Genomic DNA, 23,220 nt, shown 5'->3' with positions numbered 1-23,220 from the left:
CATCTTTTATGATTCAACAGTAGCCATGTGTGTTTTTTGTAAAGGGCAGGGAATTCTTCCTGAACTTTTTTGGCCCTTAAATGTCATATTTGACAGTACATATTGTAGCATTTATATCTACAAATATTATGGGTCTGTGATCTCAGTTTCTCTTCCTTTGTAGAGAAGGGAGTACTTCCTCAGCCCACTCCAAACCAATCTTGCCCCTGCTGGTTGAATAAAGTCTCAGACAGCAGCATCCCTCCTTCTGGGGTTTGGTTTCATATCAACACAAAATATCTCAAACAGGAGGTTTGGGATCTCTCAGGATTCCTTCTTGCCAACTCAGTCAATTCCAGACTCTTAAGTCTCACCTCAGGCTTCCCCATGTAGAGGTTCCTAAGCAGCTCCTACTACTCATCAACTAGGAATTATTGCTGGTCCTTCCTCAGGCCACATGTCCAGGACAGCACACTTCTGCTTGTTGAGAATAGGTTGCCACTGATATCTCCCAGAAGGGCTGGCTCTGAGTCAACCAGGTCTGTGCTCTCTGTTCTCCAAATACTACAGTTTAGGAGGGGAGCCAGGCAGAGATCAGAGTTGGGTGTTGAACCCTTTACTAGCCCAAGATCAACCTGTGACAGGGACACAAAACTGTCCAGCCATTTTTAAAATTCAACTTACAACTTTAGTCCCCTGACCTTCTATAGCAAAGACTGCCCCAAAGGCTGATTACCTGCTGTGTGAAAAAATTATTTCAATTTAGTTGTTTTAAATCTACCGGTCATTAAATTTATGGAACAATCCCCTTGTTTGTGTATTATATGTAAAAAAGAAGTACAAGACCCCATTAGTGGTGGAACTGCTAGTAGAGATAATAAAACCGAAGAAATTTTATATTATGTTAGAAGACTAACACAATACCTGGATGTATAAAGAGAGGACTTTTAAGAAAGAGAAAGGAGGTGATATTGTCTCTGAATCTGGCATCTGTGAGCCCAACTGGAATACATATTCTGGTGTTGATATTTAAAAAAAAAAAATTGGACATGGTTCAGAAAAGAGCTACAAGAATGATTTGTAGTCTGGAAAACATGCCTTTAAAATGAGACTCTAAAGGACCTTAATTTCATTTATCTTGGAGAAGATTAAGAGGCAACTCAATCATGGTCTTTAATTATTTACATGGAGAAAAGACATCTGACACTAGAGGTCTCTTTAATCTAGTTGACGAGAGCATTATGAAATCCAAGGGTTTGAAGTTGAAATCAGTGAAGTTCAAACTGTAAATAAAATATAAGTTAACACTAAAAGTAATTACTCATACTAATAGATTATTAAGAAATTTGGTAAATTCTTTATTGGTTGGTGTCTTTAAATCAGGCTTGTCTGTCTTTCTAAACAACATGCACTTGTTCAACCACAAGTTGTTGTTATAGATGTAGGAATCATTGGGTAACATTCTATGGTCTGTGTTATGAGGGAAGTCATGATAATCAGACTAGATTATCATAATGATCTCTTCCAGCCAAAAAATCTATGACACTGAAAATCCAAGGAGAAGTGCCAACTATCTCGTATAATATTTTCCCCTTTTTCTTTATTCTCCATGTGTTTGAAACTCAGTTTTGACACAGATCATTAGCCGGACAGTAAGTTTGTAAGAAAAGACTCCAGAAAGATATAACATGTATTTTATATGAATATTTAATTAAAAGCTTGCATTTTAATCTTGCTGTCAAAGCATCTTTATCTTGATGGTACGTCCAGGTGCTATAACTGAGGTAGCTTTTTTGGATATGTTGAAATGAAAGCACCCAGTATACTGACAATCACAAAATATGTAATGTTTTCTTCCACAGTTCTTCTTCATTAAGTTATTGATTAAATCAGGTTATTGATTAAATCAAGTTAATATATAATCAGCTTTGTCCAAGCACAAGACAGTGGTATGTAGTATTTGGGTATTCAGTTGTTCAATAGCTAGGGCTTACTTCTGTAAGAGAAGAATGTTTTGTTAATTTATTTTGGTATTAACTTAAAGGGAAACAAAATCCATTTCAATAGAATCATAGAATCATAGAATATCAGGGTTGGAAGGGACCTCAGGTGGTCATCTAGTCCAACCCCCTGCTCAAAGCAGGACCAATCCCCAAATAAATAATCCCAGCCAGGGCTTTGTCAAGCCTGACCTTAAAAATATCTAAGGAAGGAGATTCCACCACCTCCCTAGGTAACGCATTCCAGTGTTTCACCACCCTCCTAGTGAAAAAGTTTTTCCTAATATCCAACCTAAACCTCCCCCACTGCAACTTGACCATTACACCTTGTTCTGTCATCAGCTACCACTGAGAACAGTCTAGATCCATCCTCTTTGGAACCCCCCTTTTAGGTAGTTGAAAGCAGCTATCAAATCCCCCCACCCCCCATTCTTCTCTTCCACAGACTAAAATAGTGCAGGAGCAGTTGAGATTTGTGACGGTACATGTTGTCACAGCCTCATATCTGCTTCAGAGTAGAGTACATTTGTGGGAGACAATCTTTTTAAAAAAGTAAAAAAAGGGTTTAAGTGATTTCTAAACTATGGTCCATGGACCACTGGTGCTGTGCAGACTCTTTGCTGATAGAGAAGTTTATGACTCCAAATAATATGACAAATAGAAAATAAAGCGCTATTTATCACATGACCTATCCCAGCCATTCTAACTACTTAGCCATTTGCATTGCATTGTGTATTACAGCCCACAATCTTTATTCTTGTCTTGCATTCTGGATTTTTTGTATTCTGAAAATATATGTCATCTCTTTATTTAGCTGGGACTTTCTGTAGGGTTTTTCAAGCACTCTAAAAATGAATTTTTGCTTTTACGTGATATCATTTCAAAAGGGGGGAGGGACATATCCATCCAAGTGACAATCCTTTTACCCTAAAAAGCAGCCCATATGTTATATCACTGTAGTAGCCAGAAACCAGGCCATGACTTTACTCTGAAAGAAAAACCAAACCAAAACAAAACCAAAACAAAAGCACTTCATAAAGGCAAAGCTACTGCAGACATTGAGAAATAAAAATAGTCCCTTGATTAGATTTTGAGGACAACATGTCCTTTTGCTAATAACTCTCTGCTACATCTTAATTGGTAAGTAAATCAATAAAAGATGTGTTTATTACTGCTTAATTGACTTGTTTGCTTTCATTGCAATCACTGATTTATTTTGAAATGGGGGATGGGTGCATGTTGCATTTGGTCTTTGAATTTATTTAGCTTCATCTTTACATAGAAAAGTGCATTCTGTTTCCGAGAATCTGATCTGCTTGAAGAATATGTTTCAAAATCAGGGTCAAAAGCACCAGAAACTTCAGCAAGGTCTCTGCTTGGCCAAATGGAGGCTGACAATGTCTTTCTAATGCCTTTAAAGTAGTGAGCTAAAGTAGACAGGGAGATTATTGTGCAAAAGAAATTGTGCTCTTAACAATGATATTTTTAATTTCCTTTACAAAGTGCTAACAAAAAACCCTTATTTTATGTTGAACCTTGTATAATTCTGAATTTATATTCAGTGCCTAACAAAATCAAGTTGTTCTGGAGTTATGGTCACATCACAGGCTGAACAAAAGCAATAGGAACTGGTGCATCCTAAGTGGCTTATTTATTTCTTCTCCACATGACAATTTTGTTATGGAGTATTCCCTCCATTTCTAATAAATAATACTTGTTGCTTGTTCCATGTGTATATAATCCATGACAGAGCATCACAAGCAAGGCTTGTTGTAATACATTGCCCCTAGCTAGGGAACAGAGCGGTGTACTTTGCAAATGAAAACATTTGTCTGAATGATGCATTTCTGAATGAGGATTGTTTTGTTTTGCAGAGAGTTTGGCCGCTGGAAAGTAAACAATCTAGCAGTTGAAAGAAGAAATTTCCTCGGCTCCCCACTGCCTCTCGCACCAGAATTCTTTCGCAACATAAGACTACTAGGACGTCGCCCAACCCTTCAGCAAATCACAGAGAACCTTATCAAGAAATATGGGACACATTTCCTACTGTCAGCTACCTTGGGAGGTATGGTCAGTGATAGGAAACAGCTTTGTTATGCATACAGCGCCATTATAAAAATAACCACAAACGGTCAGAGTGCGTATAAATTGCTACTTTTATATTATCAATACCATTAACATCAAATCCTTCAATTAACTTTTCTAGCTGAGAACATAGGGCCTGACTGAAGATCTGAGGTCTCTGTCTTGTTAATGCTTAGCCATCATTTTGTTCAAGTTATGTTCGATCAACCAATACAAAACCGTTTTAATGATTTATTTGGACATTTTTAAACATTTTGCAGAAATTCAAAGGCATGACATTTTGCATTTTTAGTCAAAATAGTTCTATTTGCAAGTGAATAACATGAACATTTCCAATTTTTCAGTTATGAAATTTGGAAATTGGATTAAAACAATTGGCCTACAGAACAACGAAGTTCCTCATTGCATCCATGCTGAGCTCAGTTATGATACTGGCTCAGTTACAATACTTTGATACCTGGCAAAATACTGGACCAAATGATTAAACAATAAGTTTTTAAGAACCTAAAGGGTACTAGGATTATAAGGAATAGCCAACATAGATTTGTCAAGAACAAATTATGTCAAACCAACCTAATTTCCTTCTTTGACAGGGTAATTGGCCTACTGGATAGAGGGGAAGCTGTAGACCTGTTATAGCTTGATTTAGTAAGGCCTTTGAAAACAGTCCCACGTGACTCATAAGCAAACTAGGGAAATGTGGTCTAGATGAAATTACTATAAGGTGGATGCACAACTGGTTGAAAGACTTTATTCATGAAGTAATTATCACTGTTCCTTGTCAAACTTGTAGGGTGTATCTAATGGGATTGCACAAGGGTTAGTCCTAGGTACTACAGTACTCAATATTTTGATTGGTGTCTTGGATAATGGAGTGGAGAGTATGCTTATAAAATGTGCAGATAACGCCAAGCTTGGAGGGTTTGCATATCCATTGGAGGACAGGATTAGAATTCAAAATGACTTTGACAAATTGGGGAATTGGTCTGAATTCAACAAGATGAAACTCAATAAAGACAAGTGCAAAGTACTTCATTTAGGAAGGAAAAATGAAATATACAACTACAAAAATGGGGACTAATTGATTAGGAGGTAGTACTTCTGGAAAGGATCGGTGGGTTATAGTGGATAACAAATTGAATGAGTCAACAATGTGATGCAGTTGCAAAAAAGGCTATCATAATTCTGGGGTGTATTAACAGCAGTGATGTATATAAGACATGGGGAGATAATTGTCCTTTTCTGGTGGCATTGGTGAGGCCTCAGCTAGAGTAGCATGTCCAGTTCTCGGTGCCACACTTTAGGAAAGGTGTGGCTAGATTGCAGAGTCCAGAGATAAACACCAAAAATGATAAAAAGGTTTAGAAAACCTGACCTAAGAGGAAAGATTAAAAAAAACAAAAACTGAGCATGTTTAGTCTTGTGAAAAGGAGCTTGATGGGGGACATGATAAGCGTTCAAATATGTTGACGACTGTGATAAATTGTTTTCCATATCCACTGATGGTAGAACAAGAACTAATGGGTTTAATCTGCAGCAAGGTAGATTTAGGTGAGATATTAGGAAACACTTTAAGGGTATTTAAGCACTGGAATAGGCTTGCAACAGAGGCTGCGGAATCCCCAACATTGGAGATTTTTAAGCACACATTGGACAAACACCTGCCAGGGATTGTCTTGGTTTACTTGGTCCTGCCTCAGCTCAGAGCACTGGACTTGTTGACCTCTCAAGGTCTTTTCCACACCTTGATTTCTATTATTGTCTTCTGGGTCAGGTCTTTGCAAAGAAAAAGCATTTGGTATCCAAGGCAGGAGAACAAGCCATCATGTTGCCCCAACATATGTTTCATGGGGCCCATAACTGACTCTCCATTGATAAGACACTTCTTCCTTCACTGCAGGCAATTGTGGTGATGGGAAAGAATAGAGCCCCCAGGTCCACCCTGTCTAAGACACTGGGGGTTCTTTCTGAGTTCTCTGCTCTTTGCCATCCTTCTATCTCAGGAAGGCTGCTCCACAATATTTAGTCTTTAAGCAAAATGATATTTTGCTGTGACTATTAGAGTCCCTACTACAACTCGTTCAAATATTGGGCCCAATTATAGTAGCTGAAAGACGCAGCATCAACAGAAGGCAGTCCATCAACAAATGGATATCCAGCTAGGAAACCTTTTAAAGCTACTTTGCTGTAGATTCTGCATACTATTGCTCCATCTTCCTGAGAATCAGGCTACAGTTAGTCTGTTAAATTATTTTTTTTCAAAACAGGCCAGAAATGTACTTAAACCTGATCCCATTAACAATAAGAGAAGCTGTGTATCTAAATCCCTATGTCATGTTTTGGAAAATGATGGTTCAGTGTGTAACTAGGATCCAGTTTCACAACAGATTGAAGAACTCTAGGATAGGGGCTGTTGGAGGGTCCAAGTCCAGCTGCATTGCTCAGTGGTGAGAGTCTGTGTGGCTAACGGTAGGGAAACTCAGGACCTTCTGCTCCACCACGGCCCTGTGACCACCAGGTTCCAACCCGGGGCCCTGTGACTAGCAGGTTGGATATATGGCCTGCCAGGTAGACACCACTAAACCTGCTCCCTGAGTCACCTCATACCATGGCCTCTACCTCTCCAAAGTCACAACAGAGCTAGGCTTGGGGACTCTTAGGTTCTCACTGACTGTGGGCTGGAGGCTCTTCTCCTTCAATCATGGCCCACCATTCCCGGTCTCCAGGAGCTCTGGAAGCTCAGCAGCAGGGTCTGGTCCAGGCAGTGAGGAGCTCCTATGGCCTCTCTGCAGGTGCTAACAGCATAGGACTACGCCCTTGCTCTGTCCATCATGACTGAACAGGGTGCCTCCCTTTTAAGATCTGCCTCCAATGTGAGTATGCCCAGCAGGTGCAGCTGGGTAGGGCCTTCTGGGCCCAATGCAGCTCGTTAACCCTTGGCTCCCCCATGTGGAGCTTATACACTCCATCATGGAGGCCTAGTGTTAACTACAGAGTACACCTGTACCCCAATATAATGCAACCCGATATAACACAAATTTGGATATAACGTGGTAAAGCAGCACTCTAGGGGGTACTTGTGGCACCTTAGAGACTAACCAATTTATTTGAGCATGAGCTTTTGTGAGCTATAGCTCACTTCCTCGGATGCATATCGTGGAAACTGCAGAAGACATTATATACACACAGATTATATTATATACATTATATAGTGTATATAATATCTTCTGCAGTTTCCACGATATGCATCCGAGGAAGTGAGTTGTAGCTCACGAAAGCTCATGCTCAAATAAATTGGTTAGTCTCTAAGGTGCCACAAGTACTCCTTTTCTTTTTGCGAATACAGACTTACACGGCTGTTACTCGGAAACTCTAGGTGGTGGGGCTGTGTGCTCCGGCAGATCAGCACGTCAGCGTGTCTGGCTCCAACACACCGCTCTGAGCGGCGTGTTAAGGGTGCCGAGCCAGGGCCGAGGGGTTGGATAAGGGGCAGAGGGTCTCGGGGGGGCTGGGAGTGGTCAGGGGACAGGGAGCAGGGAGGGTTGGATGGTTCAGAGGTTCTGGGAGTAGGGCGGTCAGGTGACGGAGGCGTTGGATAGGGTGTGGGAGTCCCGGGGGGCCTGTCAGGGGGTGGGGATGTGGATAGGGGTCGGGGAAGTCAGAGGACAGGGAGCTGGAGGTGGGGGGTTCGATGGGTCGGGGGTTCTGAGGGGTCAGTCAGGGGGCGGGAAGTGACTATTAACAGAAATGCTTGAGGCCAAAGCAAGTTCAATATAACGCGGTAAGATTTTTTTTGGCTCCTGAGGACTGCGTTATACCAGGGTAGAGGTGTATAAATTGTTCTGCATAAAAGAGAATTAGCACACAGATTACCCAACCAGACATTACAAAATGAAATGACATTTTAGAGGTGCAGTTTTATTCCTTGGTGGGTGATTATATTAAAGATATTTCCAGTGATTTGAGTATTATTCTTGCAGGGCAATCTTGTCAAAAGCCCTTATTCACCTGAGGAATGGTTTTCTTTAATGTATTTCATAACTGAATTCCAACCATATATTAATAAAATGACAGTAACCCTATTCTCCTTTGGCTGATATCTGAGTTCCATAACAAGTGAAATGTGATCTTGGAAAAGAGCATTTCAGAAGTACGTTGAATTTCTGTGCCACCTTAATAATTTAAAACAAAACATTAAATTATATCATCATTTTAAGAAATAGTACTTCTGTGGCAAATACATCCTAATTTAATTGAAATCTAAGAACAAATTGTACACGTGTTGATCAGCAATCTGTTACTGGCACTTCATTTGATACAAAACTTCCAGGATTGCTGGTAATTTCCCATAGCCAAGTGTGAGCTCTCCAGGACAGGGACAGTACTTAGACACTAGAGGTGACATCCTGACTTCATTGAATGCAGTGGTAAAATGTCCATTGATGTAAATGTGGTTAGGAGGACCCTACATATTTGATAATTATTACAAAAAATTATACAGCACTGAAATCCAGATCCTGCAAATCGTCCTTGTGGGGGACCATTGTTTCCTTCTATTGGAGTTCTACATCTGGAAGCTTTTCAGATTGGGGAAAAGATAATTTTTTGATAATGACTGTTGAACCCTGGGTCACATACCAGAATTCTGCTATTACAGAGTAAAAATGATAGGGTTCGATCCATCGGAAGTACTGAGCATCTGTATCCCTGGACCACAAATAATTTGCTGTTGTTCAATGCCTTTTGAGGAGGAGACCTGTAACAGGGTGCTTGGAGGGCCAGGCAGCCTAGTGGTTGGTGTGCTTGACTGCCAGCCCCATGTTTCCCTGGTCAAAGTGCCTCAGTCTTCTAGGCGATGGGGTCAGGGGATTTGGGCCCTCCCACTCCACTGAGTCCCAGGCCCGTGCCCTGCGTGAGTCGAAACTTGAACAGGGGGCCCTCCCAGTCTCAATCCACCACTCTAGACTACTTCCTATCACTGTCGCTTCAGTTGGGAGCATATTTCCTATTGTCCCATTTGCTGGGGTGGCTGGGCCTCCAATAGTGCCCTCATATGTGTCTTGGACAGCATCCTGCCATGGTCCCAAGCTCCTTCGGGCAGGGCAGCCATAAATTTGGTGAGGCTGAACCTCACATTGGCTCTGGGCTTCAGTCACTCAGTTACCTCATTTGCCTTAGACTCCTAGGTCTCCTCCACAGTCTCCTGTGGCTGGGGAGACAGTACATACTCCCTGGTGGCTGCTTTGGCTGTTACGCTAGTGACCCTTCCTCTCATGGAGAGCGACAGCTAGTGCCTGCCTCTTTGCCAGCCAGCCCTGAACTGAGCCAGGCTCTCTCCCTTTCTCCCCCGCACCCCAGGCATGACGTTGATTGCAAGTATAACGAGGAAAGGCTCACTGGGCCCAAAGACTCCTTTTTTTACCCCTGCTGTGCTGCTGGGCAGCTTCATCCCAAGCCCCTTAAACCTTGAAGCTGTGAGTTTCAAAGGCACTTGAAAATCCCAGCCTGTACAAAACACTACCCAAAAGCAAACGAAGACAGTGGGAACCTTTCCATTGACTTTAGGGGACTTGGGCTTAAAGACACAGCCTCGTTTTTCAGAGGTGATGAGTATACCTACATTTCCCATTGGCTTTGGTGCAGCGGGCACTGAGCATTTGAAAATTAAACCATCTAAACTAAATTCAGGAAATTAGTATTTTATAAGATTGTTGTCAAGTGACACCTAATATCATATACATAGTCCCCTTTTCTGTTGTTAGAATTCCTTTTGGGGTTAGAGTATATGGGGAATCCTAAAACATGCACTTCCCTGCTTCATTAACATATAGCTGTAGTAGTCCCCCCACATAATACCACACTTTTACCTTTCCTTTGATTATGCCTCTGAAAGGGCTATTGCCTTTATACTCTCTGATAAGAAAAGACCAAGCCAAATATGCACATTTCTTTTTTTTAATAGTGCTCCTGAAAATTTGTATTCATGGGCATAAAAGAAAACTTGGCAAATGACTGACCTTGCAGTAAGATTTGTGTGCCTCTGCGACCACTTGGCTTGCGTGACTATCCCTTTTTGACCATAAAGGGAATGCTTGCACATGGTTGTCTGTGAAATGTTCTCAACTCTTTATTCACAAACATAGAAATATACTCCTCAAGGGCATTCTAAAATGAGACCTCTGAAGTTATACAATATTTTATGTTGTTATAACACGGAAGACAGCATTTCTAGTTGCTCTTATTTCTGTTAGAAATTGTGGCTAAGTGGTTAAGGAACGTCAAATATCTCATAATGGAAAGCAATATGGGCAAGACTGTAATGCCTAGAAGGATGTTGTGGTATATTGCACTAACCCACCAGGCATCAGAAACATACAAAGGGTCACTCATGAGTTTCCCTGCATGGACCATCTGAATGGCCGGAACTTGTGAGGTAACCTCACACACCGCTGTGTGAGTGGAACCAAGTGTCCCCCTCCCCACTGTTCCAGTCTGTGCAATGGAATCTAGTTGCTACCCAACTCCTGGAGCAGCACAGTGCCTTCTTATTCAGGCTGGAGTGTAAGGTTACAGCCCAGCCCAAAATTAGAAAAGTGGCAATGAGTGAATTGCCCCTCCTCAGTCCCTTCAGTATGACAGTCTGCAAGAGGATTCTAAAAGGATTTTTATTTTTAAATTTCATGTAGGCTTTTGACCTAGAAGCTCTGAAAGGCCCAAAATGTGCAAAGATTCTCCCGTGAGCAGCGCACAATGCAAAAGGTCCAACTTTTTTCCTCTGAATGTTGTTGTCAGGGTTCCCTCCCCACTCTGAACTCTAGGGTACAGATGTGGGGACCCGCGTGAAAGACCCCCTAAGCTTATTTCTACCAACTTAGGTTAAAAACATACAGAGCTCTATACTGATAATTGGGGACATAGGTGTATAAATAAAAAAATAAATTTTGTCTTGCAAATTTAATCACTGATCTTCCTGCTTAATGACAGTATCACTTAATTTATACCTATAACATTTCAGACTTTAACTATAATTTGAAACACAGCTTTATGATCCTTTTATTACGATCAGGAAGAGGGAATCAGAAGAAGATAGATGTATTTTTGAGCTGAAAGACTAAGTTACGTGAGGCAGATAATAGTTCTAAGTACTTTAATATGAATATTTATTGTTGCACATTATAAAAATACATTTTCTCCAGCCACAGACATTTATATTTAGTTACAGCTGTTATAGTATTATTATAAGTCTACTTGTATCAATGCTGACTATTTGCATTTTTTATTTAAATAATTATTGAAGACGTTCTTAAGACCCACACAGCTTTAATTCTTTACTTTTGAATGCCATTTATAAACTATTGTACAGACTTTTCCCAGTTAAATGGCCACAAATTGGTTATATCTCTGTTCATTTTCAAACACCCACTCTTGTTTTGCAGGCATTTTTTGAGAGACAGCATGCAGAAAATTTGTTTCAGTTGAAGAGTTTAAATTTCAAATATAAATCCTGGAAAATATGTTTTTATAAACCTAGAAATAATTAAATATATAGACTAAATAAGAGTCTTGTAAATGCCGGGGCTTGAGGGCACATCGGAATATATTGTGCGAAGGTCACTTTAGAGTGTGAATGTCAGTCACTATCCATTGACGAACATCTGTTAATGATAGCAGCTACACGGTAATAAAGCATCAGCATAGAGGGTCTGCTAATCTCTTGAACCAATTATTGGATTATATGGAGTTATTTTGTGAGCAGGAACAAAATGTATTTTTATGCTACTTCTTTTTTACCCTAGGAAACTGAAGCAATCTGCCTCCTGAATTTTGTAAACCAAAGAGAAAATACTGATTTTAGAAATTGCAGAAAGCACAGCTGTGTGGATCTGATGCTGAATAAAAAAAAACCCAAACAAAAAAAACCACATTATTATTCACTGTCATTAATCCTTTTCAGTTCTTAAGACTCATAACCTTGAATAGTTTTCTAAATCACATCTATTTTTTAGCTAATGCTTAGATGTCTTCTTAGCCTATTTCATGGTTGCAGACTACAGCTGGTAAGAAAGATTCATCCATGTTTCAGATATGACAGAGAAGTCATATTGTGTGGGGATTTCTGGGGTTTTTTGTTTGTAAAAATGTAGTTCACTCCATCTCTGGCTAGTGCCAAATCAGCCTTGCCAGAGATGCATTCATAAGAATACTTCTGGCGAGGAGTTATTTTATCTTTGAAATGTCCCATGTTGCACCGTGTGGCAGGTATTTTCCAAAACAAATGCCCTGACACTCATTTACACCAATGGCCCTTTACATCACCTTAACCATTAAAGGGGCCTAAAATGGACATTTACACCCACTGTAAGGCCCCAAGTATATGGGAACCTTCGTGTAAAGGAGAATCAATCCCAAATTTCTTGAGGGAAGATTGTCCTGGATTCTCTTAAAACCTCTTCACCATTCCCTAGACTCACAGGATTCAAGTTACATATATGATACTTTGTACTATCCTATCATTATATTCAGCATAGATTTCAGGACCAATTACAAACATTTCCAGAAAAGTGCTCATTTGCTACGCGATGTTTCCTCCTGTCTTAGGACAAATTTCTACCCCACCCCCTTTCACAGGCTGAGTAGCACCTAATTCCTCATGTAGTCACCATAGATTTCAAATGGGACTGTCCGATGAACAAGGTACTACTCACAGTGAGTAATGGGGGCAGAATCAAGCACTAAATTATAAGAAACTATTTTTATTTATACAATGTAAAGCTCTTCCAGTCCTTCACTTCTCCTCTCTGAGTAGTTCTTTGGGACAGAGCCTGTCATTTACTATCTGCCTATACAGTGCTTATGAGAATGGAGCCCCAACCTGGTTGAAACCTCTAGGTGCTACTGGGATATAAATGTACATAATGATGATAATGGCTGGGCTTTTGAAAGGAGTCTGAGGGCAGTAGATGTGGAAATTCCACTAAAATTCAATGGGAGCTGGATGTCTAATTCCTTAAGTCTTCTTTGAAAGTCCCAGCCAGTATTAATAAATTTTAATATGTACAGTTATCTGTTTTATCATGAGCTAAGGGAGAAAAAATTGTTAGATCCTCTTGTCTAAACAGTTGTAGCATGTCCCTGAATCGATATTATTCTATATGCATGCCTGAGCTTAACATTGGACAAAACGTAGTTTTGTTTGATTTGATTCAGTGAAAATATTCAGCTCTTTTCAAGCTTGTTACAGCGGATCTGAAACAAAATGTACTTCTCAGGAAGCAGAACACAGAGTAGAGAGGTAGGAATGAGAACAATGTTTTGCTTGCCATGATAACCCTCGCCTCATCCCTCACATAAGGCAAGAATGGACTTGAACCAGACTGTGATAATAGGACAATGTGCTAAGTAGAGCCAAGTCCCAAGTATATTTTTTCATACAGCCATTTTTTTTGGGGGGGGGGGGCAAACAAACCTTCATTTTGGTTAATATTATCCACAAACATTTCCATATATTTTTGCTGAAATATTACAATGAAAAAAATCCTAAATTTTCTGTGGAAAGACAACCTCTGTGAAAAATTCCATTCTGTCATAAATCCAATTTTCCACTGAAAAAGTTTTCAACCAGCTGTAGAATAGTTAGGGGGCTTTAAAAGTGGCTACTGAAAAGAGAAATAATCGCAAAATATGCAGAAAATCATAAGGGATTTTGCAAGGATTTTTCTCAAGTTTGAGGGGATGTTACCATTTATCTTGCAATGGATTGATAGCTTGGCTGTTGATTTCAAATGGAAGGATGATCAAGCTCATTGTGATAGTCACTTTAAAGGAAAAACACCTCACTAGGGCTAATGGAAAACTGCAGGAAAAGTAAAAAATCTGATGCATTCCCCTGATTTATGCAGGGATTTTTTGTACTTTGTTTTTTTGCAATGAATTATGCTGGACACTCCCTTACTCATTGACAGTTACTTATCTCAAACAAGTTGCTGTGTAGTTGCTGTCCTTTCCAAATGTCAAAGAGGTTGTCACATGGAAGACAAAAGGCTCAGCAAATCGTTGAAGTAATTACACAAAGTAAAAGGTTGAGGCTTAGCCTGTCACTTAACCTTGACTCAGTCTGTCACTCCATATCTTGTAAAGGGATTTAACACAGTTATAATTTTGTGGCATGGTTTGTAAAACTATTTTACAGCTATATTTGAACCATGACAATATGTAGTCTGGAGCCAGAATCTGTTAAAAATAATTTGGGGCCAAATTCTTGTCTCTTTCACATCCCAGGAAGATCCACTAGGCTTTGTTGACCCTCCCCACAAGCATTTGCTACTTATGTACAGCAGTTTGTAACAGCAGTTAAGTAAAAAGTAATTCTATGTCTACTTCTGATAACAGAGACTGGGGAACGAGAGGGGAACAATCCTAGTATCTATGGAGGCTAAGAGGATTCACATTTCCTTGCAGCTCAAGCTATGTACAAACATCCATCTTACAGGTAATGGCAGGAGGAAGAGCATAAATACAATGGGCTGAATTCTGGCAGGTTCTGCCCATTTGATCCACTTCAGAAAATCCTTCGGTAAGACTCTAAGATAACAGTTGTCTGCTCCAGAGTAAAACCAGTATTTTGGGTCAAACCTTTCTGGTCTTAACTCAGACAAAGAAAACCTCTCCTTCAATTTGCAGTAGTATTGGCAGAGTAGGGACTGTTGGATTTAGCATTGCATGTGAATTTCCAGGATGGTGGCCTTCAGGAAAAAAAACATTACAGAGGCCGTTGATTGTCTTAGATTAACATGAAAATACTTTTCCTTCTCCCAATGAAGAATTCGAAATGAAATTTCCAGTCAAAAGGTATTTGGTGACTGTATAATCCTTACAAGAGTCAACAGATGTGATCTCTTGCACTGAAACATGTGTTCTTAAATTGGAATTGTTGCCACCAACAGTATATTCTTTTAGAGTTTGTCAATTTTTGCATCCCACACGTTATAATTCTACAGCTATATTTGTTGGCACATATGCCCACTTGAAATTGGCGTACCATCTTGTGAGTGGGCATAATGCCATCACAACAGATGGGTATGCAATGAAACTAGTACAAGCATCAACTCTGACTATAATGGGATAGATTCCCTACTGGGAATAAGGAAACAGTAGTCTCTGTAGATATTTGGCATCTAAAGTTAAGGCGAACTGGTATTGCTCATTCAATTCATGGGCAGATTAATCTCTGAAAATCCAAAATTAGCAACCAGAGACTTGAAAGGTGAGTTTTTGATTAACTTGGACTTGTGTGGCACAGGAGTAAATGTTACTACATCACCATCAGATTCTTACTTTTAAGTTTTATTTTCTGCAGTGGCATTTTATGATTTCATTTAAACCCATCACAAAATTAAGCATGAAATCTTCTTCCTGTGGAAGTCAGCAGAACAAAAGCGTGGAAGTCAGCAGAACAAAAGATCATCATTAAGTGTCAAAATTAAAAAAAAACGAACAAAAAAAAAACAAAACCCACACACCTCTTCTATGAGAAGCAAACATGAACCTTATGGGAAATTTCCTGTAAAATTTAATAGTAATCTTATAAAAAAGGCTCTATAGAAATTACTTTAACAGTTTAGTAGAGAATGATATTCAGGGGGAGGCTGTTTTGTTTTTTTAACAATCTTACAGAAATCTATAGCACGGACATAATTTTCTAAAACCTGTAGGATTTTTCTATAAGAAAAGGAACGGAAAGAAATAGGAGAACAGGTAAAGCTCTGATGTAGCAGTCCTCTTGGATCTTATTTTTGCATTTGTAAACATAGCTCCACTTTGGAAGTCTTTTTTCCAGTTACAGAATGTTATGTAAAAGAGGCCTGAGGCAAGATTCCTCTTCCACCAGTGTTGCACTATTCAGTGGTAGTGATGCAAAGGAATTGTAAACTTACCTTAATTTGTTGACTACATTGGGTTTAGCTCAGCTTTGTGTTGCTGCAGTGGTGCAAAGGCAGCAAGAAAGAACTGGTCATGCCCGACCCTTTAAAAATTTAATCACCCGATATTAGAGGATTCCAATACAACATTTACTAGTAAACACTTCAGTCCATGTGCATAATAGGGTACCTAGCTTTGAGTCCAGATGAGAAATGTATGAAAAGACACAGTAAAAATAATAAATAATAATAAAGTCAGGTCTAAAGTATAATACTGGTATTTTTCTTTTGTATAAGCAATTAATACAATAAAAATAAAGGTTTGGAGACAGCCTCTAAATCTAGCTCTCAGGCAAACTAAATCTGCAGAAAAATATATATTGAGGATAAGCAAGTAAGGTTGGATCCCTTGAAGGAAACTCATTCCTGGTGTAACTCCACTGGAAACATTGGAGGTACACAAGGATTGAATTTGGCCTATTGTGTTTTTATCATTTTATTATACAGTCAATTAAGGAACCAGAAATATGAAAACTGTCTTTCTCTTCTGACTTCTAATAAGTGCCAGAAGAATGGTATTACATTTTTAGGCCTAGATTTTCAAACCTCGGTAACTGAGGCAACTAGACAAGTGGCCTGATTCTCAAAAGCACTGGACACCCGAAGAGTCCTATGGACTTCATTGGAAAATGCTTGGTGCTCAGCATTTTTGGAAATTAGGCTTCTGTCTAAGATGCCTAAATATGGACTTAAGAGGGAGAATTTCAAAGACATAAACAACAGTTAGGCCCTAAACTCCCATGAGTGATTTCAAGGCACAAATAGTAGTTAGGCCCTTATCTTCCATGGGAGTTTGATGCTTGCCACTAATGCTTTCGGAACTCTCTTTCTTAGGAGCCTAACTTTACACAGTAACTTTTAACACCATTGGCCTTGCAACATAGTTCAGGCAAAATAAGAGATATGGAAGATGTAACTGATTGTTTTAATATATTGTTTATACAGGAGAGGAGTCACTCACAATTTTTGTCGACAAGCGGAAGCTGAGTAAGCGATCAGAAGGAAGTGATCCCAGCACCAACAGTTCTTCTGTGACTCTGGAGACTCTGCACCAACTGGCAGCCTCTTACTTCATTGACAGGGACAGTACTCTCCGTAGACTTCACCATATTCAAATTGCCTCCACTGCCATCAAGGTATGAGAAGTCGCTCTGGAGTCTAGCCGCAAACATTTTCACAGATTAAGTAGATCCTCCCCTTACCAGACATGCCTGGGATTTCACTGATAAAACAGACTTGTTACGAAATGAATAAATGTGTAAAAATACTCTGACACACAATTTGCAATTTCCCAGTGATTATTTATCTATCATCATTATCATCCATACATTTGATCGTAGACACCTGTTTTTGAAAAATATATCCCTTTCATGTTCCAGAACAAAGCAGTGCCCAAGCCTGCTTACTCAACTGCCTTAGGATTTCCCCAGTGATTCAGCATAGAATATCAGGGTGGGAAGGGACATCAGGAGGTCATTTAGTCCAACCCCCTGCTCAAAGCAGGAGCTATCCCCAATTTTGGCCCAGATCCCTAAATGGCCCCCTCAAGGATTGAACTCACAACCCTGAGTTTAGCAGGCCAGTGCTCAATATCCCTCCCTCCCTGTAGTGTAGGTTATCTGTGTATGTATTGTATGAAGCAATATCTATGCATTTGTACATCTGTCCAGCTGTGCTTTTAAAACAAGCGTAGAAATAATACACACCTTTAATGGCAATGGTTAGCGTAAGTTTACTTAGCAGAAATAGCTTCTCTCAGGACAGGACTTCCTATCAGACAGAGAAGCAAATTGAATTGTACTTTTAATAGAAGGTGCCTTCATTATAAAGCTTTTACTCCAGAATCTACTGAAGTCAACAGGAATCTTTTCCTTCTCTTGATGGGGCTTTGAATTAGGCCCTTAGTTACCAGTTTCTGGTTTTCAACTATATTAGTTGATTATTTACAGTATCATAGTACATAGTGTCTTATTACTTTTGTCCTTCAAACAGTATTATGTAATATGCAGATCTGAAGTAAATTGAAAAATACACTTCTCTTTGAGGTTTAGAAAGGAGGCCTTTCCTTTATATTAAAAGGACACACAAAACAAATCAGCAAAAAATTAAATATTGGCAAATGGAGATAATGACTTGGGTAATGAGTACTAACTATATACCAAAGCTTTTAGCAAACAGCACAAAATCACCTTGTTACCCCCGGATCCCATCACCATTCATGAGATGCATACAAATGGAAACTAGAGTCCATCAACACATCTGCAAATTACAAAGAAGGTGTTCAAGATCACACATGTCTGATTGAGGTAATCAACTGCAGCAGGCCTCTAGAAAATGGTAAACGTCATATGTGACAATACCAATGTATGAAATTATGTATGCTGTACTATCACACTGATTGAGGGGTCTGTTAGTATTTGCACGACATTTCCATTTTCAGAGCATTTTATTCACTAGAAAAACGTAATGCTAACTGAAATTTGGAATGAAAGAGCACTGACAGGAAGGAAATATGTTTTGGTGTCCCCCCACCCCCTCCACAAGTTTTCAAAACACTGCATTTGGTTCTTTTAAAGTAGATGGGTATCAGATCGTGTGTAACAACAGTCAACTCTCATTGTGATCTTATATTTCAGCCATTTTATTTATACAAATTTCATTGATGTTGTAGTTAGAATAGGGTCCAAATTCTACAAAACCCACCTCACAGGCAGATCCCTGCACCTGTGGCAGATCATACAGGATCAGGGCCTAAAATAGCATGGGTGAAATTCTACAGACCTCACAGTCCAGGAGGAGCTGTGGGTTTGATGGCTTTAAGACATGTTTGTGCACTCCCAATCCTGAGGTGCTCCAGATGTTGGATAATTTAGACTTTTCTAAGTTACAACATCTTCCCTGGTCTGTCTATGGGACACAGTGTTGCTCAGAATCTCCACTCCCTATGTCAGTGATAGGGGATCCTCTGAAAGCAGCCTTATAACGGTCTTACACAGGGCCTGTGCCAAGGAAATCCTTCTCTGCTAGAGACAGAACATTTAGAGCTAGCTCCTTGATGACATTCTCTGGCACCTTATCAAATAAATGTGCCAGAATTGGTGAAAAATTCACCCCATAATTTTTTAAAGGATCTAAAATCCTTGTTTTATGTGATATGTTGGAAATGGATCAAATAATTAAAATAAACAAACAAAAGGATTACTGACAAGTTGGAAATTCAAGAATTAGAGTTACAATTCACATTAAATTTAATGGAAATTGAGCATCCAAATCTCTGAGATGGCTTTGAAAATCTCAGCCATAGTTTCCCAATTTTCAGCTTCATGATTTCTTTGTTAAATGTACATCGGATTTTAAAATGAGTATTATATGTGATATTTTCCTCATTTCTTTAAACCAATGTATAGAAATGATAAAAATAAATTCAGGGAAAATGTTCATTAAAATAATGTTAAGGCACTAGTGGAAATTAAAAATAAAATCAGAACTCTGGATACAAGTTAAACACTGTAATTCATGCAATTTTACTGCAGTCCGTGGCAAGAAACGTCATCTACTGTTCCAAAACTTCAACAGTGTTAAAGAATTGCAGAAGACTTAAGTATTTCCAGCTACAATCATTTAAAAAAGAAAAAAAAGCCAAGCTTCTAGAAATGAAAAAGGTTAACTTAAAAACCAAGAGATTTTTTAAAAAAATAATACATTGTCCATGTTTGTTTTTGCCTTCTGGTTATTGAGCATTTAGGGATCATATTTTCAAGCTTTTCTCTGCAATCATCTGGGCTTCATAGACGGAGCTTCAGCAATAACTAATCTCATTTTGTCTCAATAAAAACCATTTTGTCTCAATAAATTTGGAATGTTTAGTTTTGATTTTGACCCCCTCTCCTTTTAAAAAAAATATAAAGTAAAGTCAATTTTGAAAGGAAGTTATTTGAAACGAAAAAGAAAATCATAACTTTTTGTTCCAGGACATTTTTGAAACTTTTTGCCAATCTTTTTCTAAACAAATTGTCATCAAAATTGATAGAATTTTGCAAAATAAATAATAATAATAATCAATTCAGTCAAAATTCAGTTGATCAAAGGGATAGAACGCAAGCCATATGAGCAAAGGCTGAAGGAACTGGGTATGCTTAGTTTGGAAAAGAAGAGATTAAGGGGAGGACTTGATAGTCTTCAAATACTTGAAAGGCTGCCATAAAAAAAGATGGAGACGTCCTGCCCTGTGTGGCAAAAATGAACAAGAGGCAATGGGTTCAAATTACAGTATATCAGATTTAGATTAAATCTCAGGAAAAACTTCCTAACTGTAACAACAGTAGGTCAATGGAACAGACTGCCTTGAGAGGTTGTGGAAGTGCCTTCATTGGAGGTTTTTAAAAGGAGGCTGTATAGCCATCTGTCTTGGATGGTTTAGACACAACAACTTCTGCATCTTGGCAGGGGGTTAGACTAGATGAACTTTGTGGTCCCTTGACAAAAACTTTCCAACCATCTCTAATGGCAAGCTTGTTTTGAATAGCTCTCCTACCAAACTGGCTGAATGTTAGAAAACTGCAATTTAGCATAGTAATAAACCTTACCGAGGAAAAGGATCCTTGGATGTTTGGGTGAAAGTTGTGTGTGAGTTGTGAGCCTCTGAAAATTCCCTGTGCATACAAATTAGAATTGACATACATCTTCATTTTCTTACAAAAAGTGAAGTTAATAAAGACCGTGTAGCTAATACAAGTGCATATAGGTGCAATACTGCCACCAAATCAACTTTTTGCCATCACTTCGACTGCACCATCCACAGAGTCATTTCACTGGTTTCTTAATGCACCATCCATCAAGATCAAATATTTTATTCTTCCACTTAGGCTCAACATCGTAAAGGCCAGGTCTACATATCTGACTGTCACTGATTCCCCTTATGCTAAGAATGCCCTTTCAAAATCTGTTTATTAAGCCTCCATCCTCACCTTATTTAGATTATATTTCTCATTCCTGCTTAATCACCTACAAAATCTAGTGTTTGTACTTTGAAAAATCATGCACTACAAACCATTTGAACTGCCAGGCATTGTTCACTCCTAAACACATTAGTAAATGCTACAGAATATTTGATGACCACTATAACAACAACAGCAATAATAATGGGCTGAGAGAATGGCTCCTATAAATCTTTGCCTCCATCTTGTTTAAGGGGTTAGGAGTAAGAAAAAGCTGTTACTGACTTTGTAAGGTGTGCAGGAATTAGCCCAGCTCTGATCCACTTTAGGAGTTCCCTAGGGAGCATCTCATCCTTACTTATCTCCTAATCTGTGCAAGAGTGGGTGTCCCTCCTGCAGATTTCCTAAGCAGCTTCCAATTCACAGATGGGGCATTGCTCTCTAAGCTTCCAAAGGTGTGTGTGGGGGGAAATCAGCTTATTTGTAGGAAACAGAAAATATTAATGAAGTACACTTCATCCTTCGAATAACAACATGAAGGTGATATCCATTGCACTCAGAACAATTAACACTTGATCAGTTTGTATATCAATTTTCACATTCCCAACAAGAAAATTATAGCGATAAATTACATTTTCTGTCCATCCCTGATGTCTAATTGGGACTGGAGGAGGAGGATTGAATTTGAATTAGGCTGCTAATTTATCAGCTATTCTATCCCACACCTATCATATGTCATCAAAGGTGGGGGGAAGGTCTCTTTTAAATCTTTATTTTTAATCAGCTGGGGTAAAATAATGTTATCTCAAGCAGAACAGTTGTTTTCTCAAGTATGCAAATGTACAGTGCAAGGAAGGGACTGGTGCCAGTATATCTGATGAATGTAATCAAGTTAATTGTGATATAATTAATCTTGAATACAATATGTGCAGAATTGATGGAGGCCTTGCTATTAAAACTCAACATTATATTGTCAATCTGACACTCTCCAAGTAAAGATATCAAGCCATAGCATCCTTGATACTATTTTCCAACTGGAAGCCAAGTGTTTAAGAGTGTTACATGAAGCTTGTATCAATATTTACCTTATTTAAAAATATTCCAATACATACATTATTTCAGTAGTATTTTAATGCATGCATTTTAGTGTAAGTGGTTAGATTAATGTTCTAAATCAACAGTTTGCAGCCTCAAGGGCTTCAGTGGCAACTTGCCAGAAGCCTGAGAGCTGTATCTAATTTGCATGTACATTTACATAAGTGTACATCCTGTCATGTTTGAAGTATTACAGATCCAATATTACTGTACTTGTATGCCCATTTTAAAAGCTTTTTGCTATGGACATTCCACTAGCTTCTGGGTCAGCTTCTTATTGAACGCTGGGAGGGCTATTGACTCTCCTTCCCTCTCTTCTGGCTACTGTGAGGGCAGGACTGTCTCCTCTCCTAACTGCTTGGTGGAACAGGGGTTGTCTTGCTCTCTCACTATGAAACTGGGGGACCAACTCCACAGAAACAAAATATAGTTATAGTCAGTAAATACTTTTCCCCAAGGGATAGATTTTATGAGCCAGACCTCCAGCTAATGTAAATTCGTATTTTTCTATTGACTTCAATGGAGCTACACTAAGAAGATCTCACCGTATAACTAGAAATCAAAGAAAGCTACTGTAAGCAAAAAAGAGTAACAGAAGTCCCCATGTCTGGTATTCAGTCCAGTCCTATGACACTTGGCTTTGGAGCCCTCTCTGCCTCTTACTTTATAGGTCCTCTTCTAAGCATCTGTATGGCTATGTCCACACTGGAGTTGGAAGTGTAACTTCCAGACAAAACTGAGGTAGCGTGCTGAAAACAGCAGTGTAGTCATGGTGGCATGATCAGTGGGAGGGACTAGCTGCCCAAAAACAGACATTTTCCAGCCCCAGTGTAGACATATCCTGTAGGAGGAAGGTGGTCTTGTTCGTCAAGGACCACGTAGTGACTCTGCAGTTTCTTACAGCATACTTTTCCCCCTAATTGCTGGATGGCCCACCAAGGCAAAAATCACTCCCCCTACCTCCAACACCATTGGCTGTTGGCAGCATGACCTGATCTACTACACTGAGGTGGTACATCATACTCCTAGTATCTAATTTGGAAACTATTTCAGTTGCATGGCGGGGGGGAGGGAGCGGGAGGAGAGTGGTGCTTAACATATTCAGGCTTTATCTACCACCTTAACGGGATTGCAAGAAACAGCTCA

The 23,220-nt window shown here is 39.3% G+C and overlaps 1 protein-coding gene across 5 annotated transcripts in view; it reads left to right on the top strand.

Annotated features, from left to right (window-relative positions):
- Positions 1 to 23,220, top strand: part of BRINP3 (BMP/retinoic acid inducible neural specific 3) — a 291,595-nt gene that overhangs the window by 156,232 nt on the left and 112,143 nt on the right. For all 5 annotated transcript variants that reach the window (XM_048861076.2, XM_048861079.2, XM_048861078.2 and 2 more), the window contains 2 exons: positions 3,854 to 4,044; positions 16,988 to 17,178. In XM_048861076.2, the coding sequence (XP_048717033.1) occupies positions 3,854 to 4,044; positions 16,988 to 17,178 (382 nt within the window). The remainder of the gene's footprint in view (positions 1 to 3,853; positions 4,045 to 16,987; positions 17,179 to 23,220) is intronic.

The sequence above is a fragment of the Caretta caretta genome, chromosome 8, assembly GCF_965140235.1.
Source record: "Caretta caretta isolate rCarCar2 chromosome 8, rCarCar1.hap1, whole genome shotgun sequence".
Lineage (NCBI taxonomy): Eukaryota > Metazoa > Chordata > Testudines > Cheloniidae > Caretta > Caretta caretta.
This window is presented reverse-complemented; position numbering and strand designations above follow the sequence as displayed.